Source organism: Saccostrea cucullata, unplaced genomic scaffold (genome assembly GCF_032062105.1).
Source record: "Saccostrea cucullata isolate Sc308-1 unplaced genomic scaffold, CSIRO_AGI_Scuc_v1 ctg263, whole genome shotgun sequence".
NCBI lineage: Eukaryota > Metazoa > Mollusca > Bivalvia > Ostreida > Ostreidae > Saccostrea > Saccostrea cuccullata.
In genome coordinates this window covers 119337-137964 of record NW_026926479.1, presented here as the reverse complement: position 1 = coordinate 137964, position 18628 = coordinate 119337, and the positions used below count along the sequence as shown (strand labels likewise).

The following is an 18628-nucleotide window of genomic DNA, read 5'->3' as shown; positions in this document are numbered from 1 at the left end:
ATAAATAACTAGTATATAAAACGGTGAATTAACAGGTATGTATCGGAGCGTGTGTCCTGGTGACACTCTGAACATTGATCGCTGGAAATTCGGCTGATCTGTCCAGTGCTTGTCCCTATTATGCACACATTCTGGATCGTGGAGCTCCCGCTGCCCCGACGCACGGTCGAGCTCTTCTCTAAATTGGTCCTTCACAGGGCCGTGGGTATAAATGTACGACCTGGCTTCTGAAATTTACAAAATTAGGGAAGTTGGGGGAACTCATAACTATTTCTGACGCTCTAACACGGTCCTACCATGTGGGTAGGTTGCCATATTTTTTGCTTGCCAGAAAAGTTCTCATTGTTTGCCTATATCTTTATATCTTTTTCTGTATTGTCTATTTTCGTTATAATAACATCTTTAACAGCAATATAAATTCAAGTTACTTTTAATTATCTATTTGTCTATTAGGTATGTAACCATGATAACTATCCTAAAATAGGCAGGTTATTCTTCAGAATATGCAAGCGTTTTTGGCACCGAGATTTGAAAACGCATAATAAGCAAGGGAGTTACCCGTCTGAGCTGAGGCGTAATAGAAGAAGAGCTTTTCATGAAAAGTGTTGGTTGGATACCTGTCTGTGATATTTAAAAGTAAGTTGCAAACACCTGGCACAGGATATGATTATCTTTAACATACAGTGAAGTATTATTTGTAGCACAACAACTATAACACAAGGAACTGCGAAAGTGAAAGTAGAATTATACATGTAGGCCCTGAGCTGGATGTTTTCTTGTCAAAAGGCCGTTGGAACGCAATTAATTGCACCCTTTCTTAGAAAAATCTTTAAAATAGCTCAGGGTGATTTATTTAAAACTGAGGAATAATGCAACAGAACCACCAACCAAATTAAGTCAAAGGTGCTTGGTTCTGGTTTCAGGATGGTGTATTTTGTGTATTACCAATTAGCTGCAGAACTATAGCATTTTGGTTTTATATTTTAGTCTTGGACAATAACGCTACAGATCCTGTAATGCAAATAATGTACAATTAACGGTGCAAGATTTCCAGCAGACTTTTGGGGAGAATTTCTCCACTTTTGAGCATTGGTCGATTAACTACCTTTCACTCCCTACTTTTAGATACTTTTTCTTAACAACCTGTATATTTTATTCACCTCCTGACCCTTTATAGTCGTCTCTACAGACCTATAAACTCGCTTGTTTTAAATTTCCCACATCTGACTACAATTCATATGGGGGCTGCCTCAGGCCTCCACTGGTGGGGGGTTCATGGGGTCTTACCCCCTGAGGAAATATGGATATTTAAGTGCCAGTGCAATTTCAGTGATTTTTGATTTTTATATTTATGAATGTATTCAGACAATCGTAGAAAACACATAATACACAAAATATGTCATCCTTAAACCAAGTATCTATGCCAAAAATGCAGATATAGTTATCCATGTCTAATACATCATGATCTTCTGGCTCATTCATGATAAATCTGCAATTTTCCCCTTTCCTCCCTGCATAGCAACAACCCTGTGCTTGATTTTGTTTGCATGCATTATTGTATGTCCAACGTCATTTGTCAGTCATCTACCAAAACAACTTATGTTTAAAGGGTGGTTGGAAGGGGAGGATTATGGAGGACATCTTTTACTCACTTTGTCTTTAATTTTCAAACATGCACAATCACTCTCACTGCCACATGTTTCTGATATGTTAATACGTCTTACAGAAGCTTTCTGTGTTCTTAGACATGCCTTGAGTTTTACTGTAAACATTCAACAATTGGGCAGACTTGATTTAGCTTAACTTCAATTGTACCATTCTCAACCATAAACTTTAAAATATAAGACAGATCACCAACACTTCGTGAGGATGCAGCAGCAAATTTATTTTGTTGACCGGTTTCGACCTGTGACGGTCATCATCAGAATATTCTCAACCATATTGGATTCAGTGCCACACCTTTCAACACATGCTCTGATTTTGGTTAAAGAGAGTGTACTGGATTAAGAACAGTGTACTCAGTGCCAGTAAATCAAGTTTGTCCAATAATAGTCAGTTTATTTTGATGCCTTATGCTCATTAATTTTCATAAGTTCCTCAGGTACATTGCTGCTAAAATTTTTATGAATAATGAATTATTAAATATCTCATTTTACAGTTGTTGGCAGAAATATTGATAGTCAAGTTTGAAGTTTCTCCCCACCTATCCCCAACCCTCACCCTATTCATGTGGCAATGAACACAATTTATTTTCATATGCTTGAATGTATGTTATATCCACTCATTAGAATAAAATTTTAATTTTTTTAGGACTTCCAAGAGACTATAGAGAGAAAAAAATTAAAAAATTACAACATGTTTAACAACGCAAAAAGGTAGGATTCCTATACATTTCACAAACGATAATTTTTCTAATGTTTAAAGTTTTGTTTGAGAGCTGCTTAGACTGGATTAAGTTGGTGCAATTTCTTTTTGTCACTTTGAATAAAAATTAAATTTTCAAATGATATTTTGTTTTATTTTGATATGTACGTATTGAAGTATTGTATGGCAAGTCAAACGTTGCAATTTTCAATCTTTTCCATTTGTATTGTAAAATTTTCCATTTGTATTGTAACATTTTTATTTGTATTCTATAATTTTTATTTGCACTGTATAATTTTCCATTTGTATTCTATATTTTTAAATTTGTATTGTATAATTTTTCATTTGCATGATATATTTTCCATTTGCATTATATATTTTCCATTTGCATTGTATAATTTTTCATTTGCATTGTATATTTTTCATTTGTATTTATTAGGTCACCTGAGTAAACTCAGGTGACCGATTGCTATCTGTTTTCGTCCGTCGTCGTCCGTCGTGTGTTAACATTTGAACATTTTCAGCTTCTTCTCTGCAACCACTGAACCAATTTCAACCAAATTTGGCACAAAGCATCTATGGGTGAAGGGGAACAAAAATTGTGAATTTCATGATCCCTGCCCCCCTGGGGCCAAAGGGGTGGGGCCACATTCATTGGCTATCAATTATAATGGCCGATGTCTCTGCACTATGTGATCTGTTTTGGTTTCCCCGAGACTTTTATATTTCTACGTCAGCGAGACTTTTTATCAGCCAATGATTCATTGAATGATTGTATGTTGTTTAACGTCCCTCTCGAGAAATTTTCACTCATATGGAGACGCCACCACTTGCCGGTGGACAGCTACAAATTTTGTCCTATACTCAGCACTCAGGGCCATTGAGCAGTGAGGGATCTTTTTTGTGCCAGCACCTACTGCGACACGGGACCTAGGTTTATTCGGCCACATCCGAAGGACCGGTCTCCACATCCCACAGTGATTGGAACCCACAACGTAAGGATTGACTCCTTACGTCACAACTCTAGAGCAGACGCTCTAACCACTGCACCACGTGGGCAACCATCAGCCAATGAGCACGGTCCAATACAGTATTTGTCACCTGTCTGTATATCGAGGGTCAGACAGGAAAGTCAGTCTATGCTCAGACTGATTAACATGTGTAAACTTCCCGGAACATCTTGGGTATTACCAAATCCGATATATATGATTAGTTTAAGCAGTGAAATCCCTCGTAACAATTAAACCAAAATAAACAATCCCTCGGATACAATGCAAATGAAAAATTATACAATACAATTAGAAAATATAGAATACAAATTTAAAAAATACAAATGATCTTTCTATACAATATAAATGAAAAATTAAACAATGCAAATGAAAATTATACAATGCAAATGAAAATTTATACAATGCAAATGGAAAATATAGAATGCAAATGAAAAATTATACAATACAAATGATTTTTTCTAATATAAATGAAAAATTTACAATGCAAATAGAAATTATAGAATACAAATAAAAATTATACAATACAAATGAAAATTTTACAATACAAATGGAAAAGATCGAATATTGCAACTTTTGACTTGCCATAGTATTGGTATGGGTCATTGCTAACTAATTTATTCAAGAATGGTATTATTTCACAACATGCAATTACATTTAGTGCCAGAAAAAATATACATTAATATTTATGAGAAAATACACATACATTCAGTCATTCACTTATAGCTTTGAAATACGTCTTTACCTGGATTATAGGTCAGTGTTCGAGTTTCTTGGGTTAGAAACAGAGGAGGAGTTACCTGAGGATATCAAAAAGGAACTGAAAGAGCGATGGCGGGCAAGGAGGAAAAGGACCCTCCTGATTGCCCCGGAAAAGGGGCAAGGAGACGAGGTGGATGCCCGCACCACTCGGAGGATACCACATAAAAAACCAAAGAAAGCTGTAGCAAGACTCTTATTGGACTCCTCAGCTAACGCAATGGTCAGAATTTATACTTATTGTTTACTTATGATAGATCCCATATGATACTTAACTGTTATAAAATGATAAAAACCATTAAGTAAATACATGCACTTTCATATGTACCGGGTATCTGATTAAAAAGACAGACGACTCAAAATTATGGCTAAATACATACTTGTATGCTAGCTTATGAAAATTACTTTGAAGTGGATTTATTTTTTTTAAAAGTCAGTCTTTAAGGTGATTTCTTATTGTAAAGGAAATTAATTTACATACGAAAGCCAATGTATGTCCTAGAACATGAATTACATAAGGGGAAGGAATATGGCACATTCCATAAATGTAATACTGTAAAAACACATATTTTAGAGGGGTCAAATTTTCGAGGTTCGGGGGAAAAATCTTGGTTTGTTGGGATTTAATTTCGTGGTTGGAAAAAATGTGTAGTAGTAATGCATGTCAAATTTTACATTTAGTGAAGGTCATAAATTCGTGGGTCTCTACATACCCTGAAAACAATGAAAATTAACCCCCCCCCCCCCACAAAAATTAATGATTTCACAGTATCCTCTTTTGAGGTCAGTGGCCTTTTTTAGGTTGAATGTAGGTACAACGGTTATTTCCACAATGCTTGGACTTCTTTGTTATGAAAACTGAATAAAATAAGTAAAAGGTGTTGGTACATGTTGGAATATTTAGTGTTAAAAATTATCCAGATAATTTTTTTTTTTACTTTATACTAACAGTACGTGTATAAGTATGATTACATACAGTATGTTTTCTCAAGTCTTGCACAAATGGCAAGAAAACAAAAGAAAATTGCCACAAAGTATCAATTTTTTTTATCTTGCAGAAAAAATTCAATTAATTGTGCTATTGCAGATTCTAGCCTATGAGAACCGATACTAGGTGAAAATTTGTTGTGTGTATTTATATATAGAAAACTCCTATATTGTAGGGATTATCAAAAGAAAAGAGGAAAACAACAGAAGGGGAACCACTGAGAAGCTTTGCCCCGGCAACGTTGGACAAGCATCCTAAACCTACTTTTGATGAGGTTGGTCAAGATTGTAATGACAGAACAAGTTGTTTTTTTTGTATTACTGTAAATTCCGAAATATACATGTGGAATAAATTATTGGTAATTTTGTGAGGAGCACCACACGAAAAAAAATAAAATTACTCGCTTTTATTATTATAATTATGGTGCTGAAATTTATGTAAAATCTCTTGATTAACCGTCCATTTGCAAATAATTGTTCTCGCGATTTGCCATTGAATAGCCAATTCACGATATTAAGTACTCCTGAAAATATGGAATCTACAGTATTGATACTGCATACAGGAAATATTTTGCCCCCATTTGATTTTTGCTCCTTGTGTCCAACTCACAAATAGGTGAATGTGAAAAGGCCAAAATAACCCTGTAAATGCAGTATTTTTATTCCCCCCTTCAAAGAAGGGAGGGCATATTGCTTTGCTGCTGTCTGTCGGTTGGTATGTCGGTCTGTCGGTCCATTTAGTTTCCGTTCATTTTTAGCTCTACTGGTCAGAGACCAGAAGAGCTTATGCGATAGTAATGCGTCCGGCGTCTGTCTAGCTGTCTGTCTGTCCGTTTGTCTGTAAACAATTTTTCAAAACGCTACTCCTCCTACAATTTTAGTCTGATTTCAATATTATTTGGCACACAAGTAGACTACACTAAGATACATAGAATAGTGCACTGGTTTTCAATTTCGATGAACGGTGTTGCCATGGTTACTAAAAATAGAATTCTCTGTGAAATTCCTTTAAAACGCTACTCCTTCTACAGTTTTGGTCTGATTTCAATATAACTTGGCAGACAAGTAGACTACACTAAGATACAAAGAATAGTGCATCGGTTTTTGACTTCGATGAACAGTGTTACCATGGTTACTAAAAATAGAATTCTCTGTGAAATTCCTTTAAAACGCTACTCCTTCTACAGTTTTAGTTTGATTTCAAAATAAGTTGGCTCACAAGTAGACTACACAAAGATACATAGAATAGTGCAATGGTTTTTGATAAGTACAAACCAGTAGAGCTACAGTCTCGACAGAGGCCTCTGGTTTTCAAAACCGTTGCACATACTGAAATGAAATTTGGTATACAGGTATATCAGATGAATATCTAGGTCAAGTTTTGTTTTAGAAACGATAGCACCATTTTTGACAGAGTTATGCCCCTTGGACTTAGAAAAAATTCCAATTATTTGCAGTTTCCGTTCATTTTCTTCAGAGAAGTTGCACATACTGAAATGAAATATAGTATACAGATTTGTCAGATGAATATCTAGGTCATGTTCTGTCATTTTTGACAGAGTTATGCCCCTTGGACTTAGAAAAAATTCCAATTATTTGCAGTTTCCGTTCATTTTCTTCAGAGAGGTTGCACATACTGAAATGAAATTTAGTATACAGATTAATCAGATGAATATCTAGGTCAAGCTTTGTTTTGGGTATGATCATGCCATTTTTGACAGAGTTATGCCCCTTTGGACTTAGAAAAATCCAATGGGGGGCATAAGTGTAAATAAAAACAGAAAATTTGGCAATAGGAATAAAAAAAAAAAACACACATCAATTTAATGATTTTTTTGTACTAGAAATGGTTAATATATGCTGACATGTTTACTCCTTAAATTTATACGTACATTCAAACTTCCTTATATCGAACCAGACGGGGTTGAGAAACTTTGAGAAGCCGCCGAGGGAAATAGTTTCCTGCCGAGGGAAACCATAAATTTGCTATTTCCCGAGTTCCTATTCCATAACTGTTTTATTATACCAAAACAATCATAGGCGAATTTTTTTAAAAACCAGATATTCCCACATTTAAAAAAAAAAACACTATAGAGACATAATCACAAATGCACACAGTTTAAGGGATAACTAAATAATGCATTGTGTCCTAGAACAATAAATTACAGTATTTAAAAAAAAATATTTTCACTGACATTGCAAAGAATTGTCGTTGTCTTCATTTTGCTAGAATTCAAGTATGATTTTGACTTCGCATGTCGAAATGTTTTGACGTCGTAGTTACATTGCTAATAACATGACGTCTTAAACTCGAGGTTCCTTGAACGCTCCGCCCACTGAACACTTTGATTGGTTAAAATTACTAATAAATATTCATGAGGGAGTAGTCCCAGGGAGTAGCTCTGATTTTCCAGGGAGTAGTCTTCAGATGAGGGAAAAAGTCTCTTCTCGGGGAAATAGACAGTTTTATGGTATTAATTTTATGAAGAGTAATTACAGTAGAGGTATAATAACAAAATCTATACCCTTGGGTATAGCTTTGCTATGGGTGAACTATAAAAGATAGTTATTTTACCTTCTGAACTTTATATAGGAAACATTTTAACAGAAGTATAATATTATCAAATATTATACATATGCATAGAAATTTAGATATACATGTACTACATTTATTTTATCATAGCCTTGGAAGACAGAGGTGTTTTTTGATGACAAAGAGGCAATAGAGTAAGTTCTGAAATTTTATATCTGTACATACTGTATATTGTTTTAATTCTATGGTGTTAAAATTTGACGATATCTCAAAAAGTACCAATCGTGATGGTTTTAATTTCACGATGCAGGAAAGTAATTCAAAAGTTCGTATAAGCATTTAAAGCTTCTAAAAACTAATAATGACATTCACGATGGGTTTAATTTCGCAGAAAAATGAGAAATTAAAATAACAAAATTAAAACCATCGTGATTATTGCCAATCTACAGTAAATAGAAATCTGAGTTTATCCATGCTTTGTGTCTGAATTGACTCGTTTTTTGTTTCAGTATTGTTGAGTCTAATGAGGATGAATTGGATTTTAGAATGGGCAAAAAAAAGAAAAGGTAGAATTATTTAACTCCAAAAATTAATCACTGAATATGAAAGTTATTGTAGAAATTATATTTTGAAAACTTTTTTGAAATACCAAAATTTCTCTGAAATATTTTTTCTAATCTGTACAACCCTCCAGGTTCAACTCTCTACATTAAATCTGACTACATGTACATGTAAATCCTGGCTATGTGTAGTGTAAAGGGGGGGGGGGGGGTCTACATCTAAGGTTATGGATGCTGAGTCTGTTGTTATGTAGTTTTCTGGTTTTGTAGTGTTAGTGGTGCTGCTCCTGGGGATGTTGAGCTGGATGTGGTGGGTGGGAAGCCGACTGTTGGAATGTCCTCTATGTCTCAGGATGTGGTGGACGCTGTGGTGTTACAGGTCCTAGAAGAAAACGTCTGTAAACTGCTCAGCTGTAGGTGGAAAGAGAAGAACTCTGTTATAGATGAAGACGATTTCATGAACAGGTAAATTCAGAAATCTCAGATACAAAGAGACACCTGTCCCAGCAGGTACTTGCTCTCCATTTTATACATGTATGTTGAAAACACTTTATATATGTTTGTTCACAACTTTCTGTTTTCTTTTGCAGACCTTACTTTACCTACTTTATCACCTTTGTACAAACAGTTATACTTATCTGTGCGTTGGCTATTTATGGAATTGGTCCTTTTGGGGTGGATGAGGTTGTCGTTCAGGATGTGGTGAGTAATTTATGGGATAAAAATGTAATAAATTTACAATAAATTACATGTGTAAATGATTTTTTTTAGCTCACAAGAACTGAAGGCTTAAGTGAGCTTTTCTGATCAAAATTTGTCAGTTGTCTGTTGTTGTTGGCATTGTTGTCCTCATAAACTTTTCACTTTTTCATCTTCTCAAGAACCACAGGGCCAATTTCAATCAAACTTGCCACAAAGTATTCCTGGGTGAAGGGGATTCAAGTTTGTTCAAATGAAGGGGCCACACCCTCTTCCAAGGAGAGATAATAAATGAATTACCGTAGTGAAATATTAATAATGGCATCTTTCATTAATCTTCAATTCAAGAACCACTGGGCTAGTAAAGATGAAACTTGTGTGGAAGCATCGTCATGTGGTGTAGATTCAAGTTTTTTTTTTCAAATCATGACCTTGGGGGGGGGGGGGGGGGGGAGTAGGGCCACAGCGAAAGTTCAAAATCGTAGGAAACAAGTTTGTCAAAAAAATATGTACTCTTGCTTTGTTAGTGTACATTCAATTTTGTTCAAATCATACCCCTCTCCCTTTTAGGGGTAGGTCAGGACTACTTATTCATTTAAACTTTTTAAAACTATGCTGTTTTTTTTTTTGTTTTTTCTTAGCCATGCAGTTACATGTATGATAATCCTTTCCGAATTAAGGCTTAAAGTGCATAAAAAATATATATTTTATTTTTGCTAAATTTTAATTTCAATATGTAATCCTTGTTTAATTTGCAGTCAACTTTTGATGAGGGTTTGATCAGGTATTATAATAAAGCATTTTTGTGATGTCACATGACTTTGTTGATCATGTGACGAACATTTATGATATTCTTAAATGTTGCACAAAATCGCAGCAGCACAAGTGCAAAATAAAATTATTGTGAAAAGTTTGTTACATAGATGAATTCATTGGGATCTCTGGTACATATAAATTGCTGGGGGCAAGTCTGAGTTTTACTTCTTAAGAAAGTATTTTATGAGAAACTCAACTTACCAACATAAGAAGGGATATTTTCCACTCTTTATCGTGATTTATGCAAAAACAGATAATTTACATGCAATCCCCCAGCAAAATTCAGTTTGAGAACATACTTCGCTTGTAGATTTACAAAGAATATTTTCAATTTATCCTTGTAATCACTTGTGCCAGTCAAATGTATAAAACCATTTCATAAATTTGAACTCTGTCTACAGTAAGTAAGGGGACCATTTCTCATTCAATTTTTTCGTTATTATTTGAATATGTGCATATGGGACAAGTAAAAAGGAAAAGAGAATTAAGAGATATGTAAATTTCAAATGTTCAACATTATAACAGCAATCTGTAGCTTAAAAAACAATCCTGACACTTGAATTAAACAACAAAGCCCCCCCCCCCCCCAAAAAAAAAAAAAATTATTACATGCCATGTGAAAGGAATGTAAAGATTTATGACACTTTCCCCATCATGTAAGCTCAAGTATGCAGAGACTTGATGTCATATTCTATTATGACATCATATCTAGGTAGTTCAGAGAAGTTAGTACACTTTGAACAGGTTGGTATTTTACGGACAGCCTTATCCTAGCTGCTCAGTGCTCAGGTGAGCGATGTGGCCCTGGGCCCCTTGTTTCATTTTCCTTCACAATAAAAAAAATAAAAGCTATGGGAAATTTCTTTCAGGTATTAAAACCAAATCTGGCTTTGGAAGCAGAGGCAAGGCGGGAGTTTGGAAACATGTGGTTAGGTCCTAGTCAGGCAAGTTCTTTTTTTTTTTGTAATTAACTCATATTTTTGTTCTTAAAAATGAAAATTAGTACTATTATTTTTAATTTTTAGATATGTATAATCTGTACACTTAACTTTTGCAAGTGCTGAGTCTAAGTTTATTCTTTGATATATACATGAATGTATTGGTGCTCAATATTCACAATTATATATTTATATCCACTGAATATTTTCTTCTTTATTTCTTAAGAAAACCCATTGCGTTCATCACTGCATGAACTACATTAGGCATATCACCTGTACAGATTTCTTGATCAGTGGCCGTTCCATCAATGAAACGTACAAAGACGCTCGCATCATTAACACAATAATTAATATTTTTAATCCTACTTAAAATGATAATTTAAAAAGATATAAATATAAACAATAAAATGTCTTTCTTTGTTTGTTATTACTGGAATGAACTGTCGCAGCTATTGCAGAAAAAATTACATAACCCGCTTACGCGGGTTATGTATTTTTTCTGCAACAGCTGCTTCCATTCATTCCAGTAACAACAAACAAAGAAAGCATTTTATTGTTTAAATACACTATGACTTTCATATTTCTAGCATATGCACTTCATATGTACATATATGTTTGTTCTTTATTCACTTTGCTGTTTGCTGAATTTGAGTCTCTTAACAAATAGAAAGACTTGATCCATCTTGGAGCTAAGTATTCCCCTTGTATGAGAAAAGATCCCAACCTAGAGGCAGCCCTGGCAGAGCAGAGGCAGGAGGAGAGAGGGACGGGGTGTTGTGTCCGTGACGATGGGTCAGGGTGTGTACAGACCACCGTACACAAGTGTAGTGTAAGTTACAGACCACCGTACACAAGTGTAGTGTAAGTTATAGAACACTGTACACAAGTGTAGTGTAAGTTACAGACCACCGTACACAAGTGTAGTGTAAGTTATAGAACACTGTACACAAGTGTAGTTTAAGTCACAGATAGACCACCGTACACAAGTGTAGTGTAAGTTACAGACCACCATACACAAGTGTAGTTTAAGTCACAGATAGACCACTGTACACAAGTGTAGTGTAAGTTACAGACCACCGTACACAAGTGTAGTGTAAGTCACAGACCACCGTACACAAGTGTAGTGTAAGTCACAGACCACCGTACACAAGTGTAGTGTAAGTCACAGACCACCGTACACAAGTGTAGTGTAAGTCACAGACCACCGTACACAAGTGTAGTGTAAGTTACAGACCACCGTACACAAGTGTAGTGTAAGTTACAGACCACCATACACAAGTGTAGTGTAAGTTACAGACCACCGTACACAAGTGTAGTTTAAGTCACAGATAGTACACCGTACACAAGTGTAGTGTAAGTTACAGACCACCGTACACAAGTGTAGTGTAAGTTACAGACCACCATACACAAGTGTAGTGTAAGTTACAGACCACCGTACACAAGTGTAGTGTAAGTTACAGACCACCATACACAAGTGTAGTGTAAGTTACAGACCACCGTACACAAGTGTAGTTTAAGTCACAGATAGACCACCGTACACAAGTGTAGTGTAAGTTACAGACCACCGTACACAAGTGTAGTTTAAGTCACAGAAAGACCACCGTACACAAGTGTAGTTTAAGTTACAGACCACTGTACACAAGTGTAGTGTAAGTTACAGGAGTGAAATTGTAATGTTCAAAAAGAAAACTATACATGTACAGCACATGGTCTATTAGCTTACATAGTTTGCTTAATTTTGTAGAAACTGATCTCAACCTTTGTTAAGTGGAATGACTCCAGTAAGATAGACAATGGCTACAAGTCGGGGGCAGTGTGTGGTCTGGACCCCAAGTAAGTGTCGTACAAAAGTACAATGTACAGGTATTTACGTGTATAATATCTCAATTTTCAGTAAAAAAAATAGAAACGTGCAATAATAAATTATCTTCACATAAAGGAAATAATCATCATCTACATACAGTCAATTCTCGAATTATCGCCATTCGATTCATCGCCATTTTCGCAATACCGCCATGATTTCCCAAGAACATTTTTCCTACTATATAAAATTCTCTTTATAATGCCAAATTCGCATACCGCCATCCGCCACCCTGTTTTCACAACAAACGTCCATTTTTTAAGTGTTAATTTTCTCGATATACCGCCACAGGTGCATGTGGTCAGTGAAGCGCGGCAAATTGGTTGACGCTTTCCCTGTTGTAAAGTATGCAAACCCAGCAAGGTACATGCAATTAAATAATTAAATAAGATTTAAATAAACAATAATTTTAACATGAACTGTTATAATAATTTTGTATTCCGTTTAATAAAAATCATTTAGTCACGGCTTCGCCACTGTGATGAAAGCGGTCGTTGTTAAAGTACACCGATAACGATATTATTTTGATGATCTCTGCTTTAAAATTAAAAAAATAATTATATGGTATAAATTGTGAACGTTTCATTAACAATGATGCCATAAACAATGAATTCATCCAAGAATTCATTTTACCTACTATTGGCAATATATCACGTTTTTTTTTCGATATCAGATGTGCAGATTTACATGCAAACATATGTACTTGTCTTTATTTCATAACCGTACATTTTGTTTTAGCAAAATTGTACATAAAAAGTATTTTCAAATTTATAAATGTGTTTTTATATACATGTACATGTAATAATAAGAATAGAAACGCTAAATGGTATTTCTAAGAACGGTAACTCTTGTTTCCTAAAAGATGGGAAATTCAATTCATCGCCAAATTCGTTATACCGCCATTATTTCTAAATTACAAAAGGTGGCGGTTTATCGAGAATTAACTGTATTCATGCAGGAAATTTTCTATTTATTCATAATTAAAATAAGAAAGACATGAAAATGTACAGACCAATAATCTAATGAATTGTAACACAAAATGATGACTTTGATTCTCTTTCAGCCACTGTAAGAGCCCCTCCTCTACCCCGCCCTTTGAATGGGACAAGAAGGACTTCACCAACTGGCCTGTAGGTTATCCACCATTTCTTAATTATCAATATGATTGGCATTATACAATATATAAAATTATTACAAATTTTGTTTGATATACTCAAACTTGCACTTTCAAGGTTGGTATAGGTAGGGTTTTCCCTCTTAAAAATAATCCAAAACTTTGATCAATGTTATGAAAAATCACTGATTAATTCATTAGTAGATTCATGATGATTATACTATTTGTATTCTGAAAAATGTACCAGTTTATACTGTATTAAGTTTTATTTGTAGGTTTGTAAAGCGACAAAGAATGTGAGTCGTAGTTTTAAAGGTTGCTCCCAGCCTGGTTCTGACTGTCACATGACCTGTGATTTACTGGGGCGGCCATGTTGTTTTGGTATCCAAGGAGAATGCATGATCACCACCAGGGAGCATTGTGAATTTAGACAGGGATACTTCCATGATGACAAATTTTTATGTTCTCAGGTTGGTTATCATAACATGCCTTAAAATAAAGCAAAAACAATTCTAGCGCATAAAAGAGGGTATTTTTGCCTTGCTTTAAAGCATGAATCTTCTGTAAGAATTTTACAGGCACATATATGCATGTAAATTGATTTTTGCTGCTCATTTGATGAAAACAATATTTCAATCTATTTTCTGAGTAACAATTTAAATATTGTTGGATTTATCTCTAGCACTGGAAGGAGAATTGGAAGGATGTATGGTGCTTCCCCCTCCAACTTTAACTAACCTATATTGATTTAAAAAAAAAGAAACAGATAGTAACTGTTCTGTTTTCTAGGGCTTAGTACTTTTGAAGTCTTGCAAGGGAATTAAGCATAACAAACAAAAAAACCCTGGATCACACAAGTTGTACCTTTCATTGTCAGATACCTACAAGTGACCTTGGATTTAACTCATCATCCTGTCAATAAGTGTATGCCAGATTGACCATGGGTTTCCAATTATGACTTTTGTTTATTCTTTACTCTTAATTGGTTCAGACAAGAAAACATTCTGTTAGGATTTTAATGTAATGGGTTGTTGTAGATATTCTTTAATGAGTTAATCCTGTATTGTAGGTGAACTGCTTTGTAATGTAATGGGTTGTTGTAGATATTCTTTAATGACTTAAGTAGGTGAACTGCTTTGTAATGTAATGGGTTGTTGTAGATATTCTTTAATGACTTAATCCTGTATTGTAGGTGAACTGCTTTGAAGAGATCTGTGGTATGATACCGTTTGTTTACGATGATCGACCTGACCAATTTGGCAGAATTCTTTCGGCCAATTTACTGCATGCTGGGTAAGATACATGTACCAGTAGGTACACTATGAAAATAGAAGTCAATTTTGTAACGGCTGTTGAGGAACTAAATTTAGATGAAATTTTCATGCTTCCATAACCTGAGATTAAGGGGCTTTTATGCTTGTAGTATTTTGTTTGTCCATCTGTTTGGTTGCCTGTTAATCTGCTTGTTAGTGTGCGAAATCTTCAACCTTGCTCATAACATTTTACAGCTGAAGATAAAACTTATAATTTTATATTTATGTTACCTTTGTTAAGGCCCTTTTTAGCTCTTCTGAGCCAAAGGCTCAAAGAGCTAATGCTATGGCCATTTGTGCGGTGTGCGTCGTGCGGTGTGCGTTAACTTTTTAGAAAATGGGCCATAACTCAAGAACGCCTTGGCCAATCAGTGTCAAATTTGTCACAGGGTATCCTTGGCCCAAGGGCTACCATTTATACTATTTAAAAATAAGGGTTGGGACCCTTAAACAAGGGGAGATAATCAGGAAAACAAAACCAAAAGTACTGGTTGCTAAAAAATCTTCTTCTCCAGAACCACCAGGCAGATTTTCACCAAACTTACACACAAGGATCAGAATATGTTGAAGATTAAAAATTGTTCAAGGCATGACCCTGGGGCAAAGGGCGTGGTCTCAAGGTCACTTCAAAGTTGACCTAAATTTACAATTGATAAAAACGTTTATATTTTGCTTACTATAAGGCCTATGATCATCAAACTTTGTTAGTTGATGCATCTTGGGTCCTTGAAAAACATCAACTTAAAAGTAGGTCACCTTGACCTACTTTTTGAACTTTATGACTTATCCTTTTTAAAACATTTAATCCCATTATTGCAGACAATGAGAGGGTTAGAATCATCAAATCTTGTAAATTGCTGCATCTTGGGACCTTGAAACATATTTATGAAAAAGTAGGTCACTGTGACCTACTTTTTGAATTTTGCAGGCATATGTTTTCATATTGTTTAAAAGGCATATTTTGATTACCTTCAGACCTACGATCATCAAACTTGGTCAGCAGATGCATCTTAGGACTTTGAAAAATGTTGACTAAAATGTAGGTCACGGTGACCTACTTTTGACATTTTATGGCTTTATTTAAGTATCTTCGGTATTTATTGGCTAAGAATCATCAAACATTGTGAGTTGATGCATCTTGGGTTTTCAGAGTTTGTTCAAATCAAAAAGTAGGTCACGGTGACCTACTTTTGACATTTTATAGCTTTATTTAAGTATCTTAGGTATTTATAAGCTTAGAATCATCAAACCTGTGTTGATGCATCTTGGGTTTTTGGAGAGTGACGACCAAAAAGTAGGTCACGGTGACCTACTTTTGACATTTTATGGCTTTATTTAATCATCTTAGGTATTAATAAGCTTAGAATCATCAAACTTTGTGAGTTGATGCATCTTGGGTTTTCGGAATATATAGTGAAAAATCTTTAAAAAGTAGGTCATGGTGACCTACTTTTGACATTTTATAGCTTTATTTAAGTATCTTAGGTATTTATAAGCTTAGAATCATCAAACTTTGTGGGTTGATGCATTTTGGGTTTTCGGAGAGTGATGACCAAAAAGTAGGTCATGGTGACCTACTTTTGAATATCTCGGATACATATTGGCTGAGAATCATCAAACTTTGTCAGTTGATGTATGTTGGGCTTTCGAAAATCGCCTACTAAAAATTAGGTCACAGTGACCTACTTTTAACATTTTATGGCTATAATTAAGTATCTCCAGTACTTATTGGCTTGGAGTAATCAAACTTTGTCAGTTGATGCATTTTGGTTTTTCCAAGAATGTAGATGAAAAAGTAGGTCAAAGTGACTTACTTTTTACTATCTCACATACTTATTGGCTTAGAATCTTCAATCTTTGTCTATTAATGCATCTTGAGTCCTCAGAAAACTTCAATCTTAAAGTAGGTCATTGTGACCTACTTATGTTTTTTTTATAGCTTTATTAAAATGTCTTCAGTAATAATTGGCTAAGAATCATCAAACTTTGTCAGTTGATGCAACTTGGCTCTTAGAATACTTAGGGTTAGAGGCTTCAAATAGAAGTGATAGGTTGTACAATTTATCAGAAGAGCGATTCAAGGCCCTTGGGCCTCTTGTTTAGGTACTAAAATTTCTGACCTTTGACCTTGACCTCAAAGTTTGACCTAACATTAAAAACTTTAACCATAGCAATGAGGTGCCATGCATGGATATCAGTGTTTCACTTTGTTTGATATCTGTCTAACTTTGTTTCAATCTGTTTGATATTTGTGTGATATTTTTATAACTTTGTTTCAGTTTGTGTGATATCTTTATAACTTTGTTTCAGTCTGTTCCACCTGTTAGTGACCTTGATCTTCCAGCTGTGGGTCATGAGACTTACCGAGCAGATGATTGGCTGGATCAGGATGATGATTATCTACATCAGCAGTGGCTGTGCGGGGACACTAGCCAGCGCTATACTCACCCCCTACCAGGTGGAGGTATGTCACCAAGGGCTTAAGATGAACATTTCTTTGTACCATGCCTCTCTCTCTCTGCACGTCTGTTGTTTGTCTTACCTGATTACAGGACTGCATCCAGATGTAATCAATAAATTATGTGTATTTAGCATTTTAATTAAGAATTGGAGCATAAAAAGGAGACGAAAGGAGAAAAATACACCCCCAAATACAATAATATGTTTTTATTGGGAACATTTATTACATTGCCCTCGTGTAACGATATTTTACCGTGACAAAATGAACATCGTAATAATGGGATATTACTGTAAAAGTATTGTACTACTGATATCTCATGAGTTTGATGTTTAATTCATTTCATAAGTATCGAAAATTAACCCAAGAAGGCCGTCTCTGGTTAGGGGGCGGCGAATTCTAAGTTTACGCTCCGGTTCTAACGATTTCCTGGCACGTAAAATATCACAATCCAAATAAGCTGGGAAAATGTCAGATATTTCAGACTAATTCATCCACCTCCCTCGGATATATAACCAGTACAAAAATTTCAATGATCAAAGATGGCACAAAATTTAATAATTGTGGGGTTTTTATTTCAGGTGGGTCCCTCTGGAGCACAGTTTGGTATCCTGGCCTGTATGTTTGTAGACATTGTCAACCAAATACTTGTCAACAAGTTTTCATCAGAAGACAAATCAGCAGAAAATCGAGGCCTTTACTTTAACTTAGGTGCTTATAGTGCAATACTCCTCCTACTATTCTTCCTTGGAGTGTTCCCATGGATGGATAACTGGTCCCACATTTTTGGCTTTATCTTTGGACTGTTCATCTCTCTGGTTGTGATGAAGGAAACAGACATAAAGGATAAGGGAATTACGCGCCTCCACATCGTCGTTACATTTGGCATTCTGTCTTTAGCCTTATTCTTGTTTCTTATCATTATGTTCTATGCTGCCCCACTCACAGAGAGCACCTGGCTACAATACATCAATTGTATTCCCTTCTCAGACACCTTCTGTAAAAACATGGACGTCACCATTAATAGGGGATCTACATATTCAAAATATGTCAAGTAAATCTGGTTGTACTTTGTACTTTTAATGCAGCAATTATTGTTTTTTAAGAGAAAAATATGTTTACTTTTTTGCTAAAGAGCAGCATGAAATTGGGTTGTATGATGTCTTTTTGTTAGATTTTTTCTCTATAATAAGGTATTTTAAGCATAATAGCAACATTA

At 35.1% G+C, this 18628-nt stretch overlaps 1 protein-coding gene across 2 annotated transcripts; it reads left to right on the top strand.

The window, feature by feature from the left end:
- Window positions 1–505: 505 nt before the first annotated feature.
- LOC134271790 (inactive rhomboid protein 1-like) lies at window positions 506–18628 on the top strand. 2 transcript variants are annotated; one of them, XM_062754008.1, is made up of 16 exons: window positions 506–636; window positions 2311–2375; window positions 4128–4353; window positions 5294–5392; window positions 7801–7844; window positions 8160–8216; window positions 8481–8675; window positions 8801–8912; window positions 10595–10673; window positions 11335–11492; window positions 12408–12496; window positions 13588–13654; window positions 13914–14108; window positions 14831–14931; window positions 17262–17415; window positions 17991–18628. In XM_062754008.1, the coding sequence occupies exons 2-16, from the start codon at window positions 2356–2358 to the stop codon at window positions 18465–18467; spliced, it is 2073 nt and encodes a 690-aa protein (XP_062609992.1). In that variant the 5' UTR covers window positions 506–636; window positions 2311–2355; the 3' UTR covers window positions 18468–18628. The 2 variants fall into 2 exon arrangements, with proteins under 2 accessions (XP_062609992.1, XP_062609991.1); XM_062754007.1 differs by having other exon boundaries at window positions 10595–10669; window positions 11331–11492; window positions 17991–18627.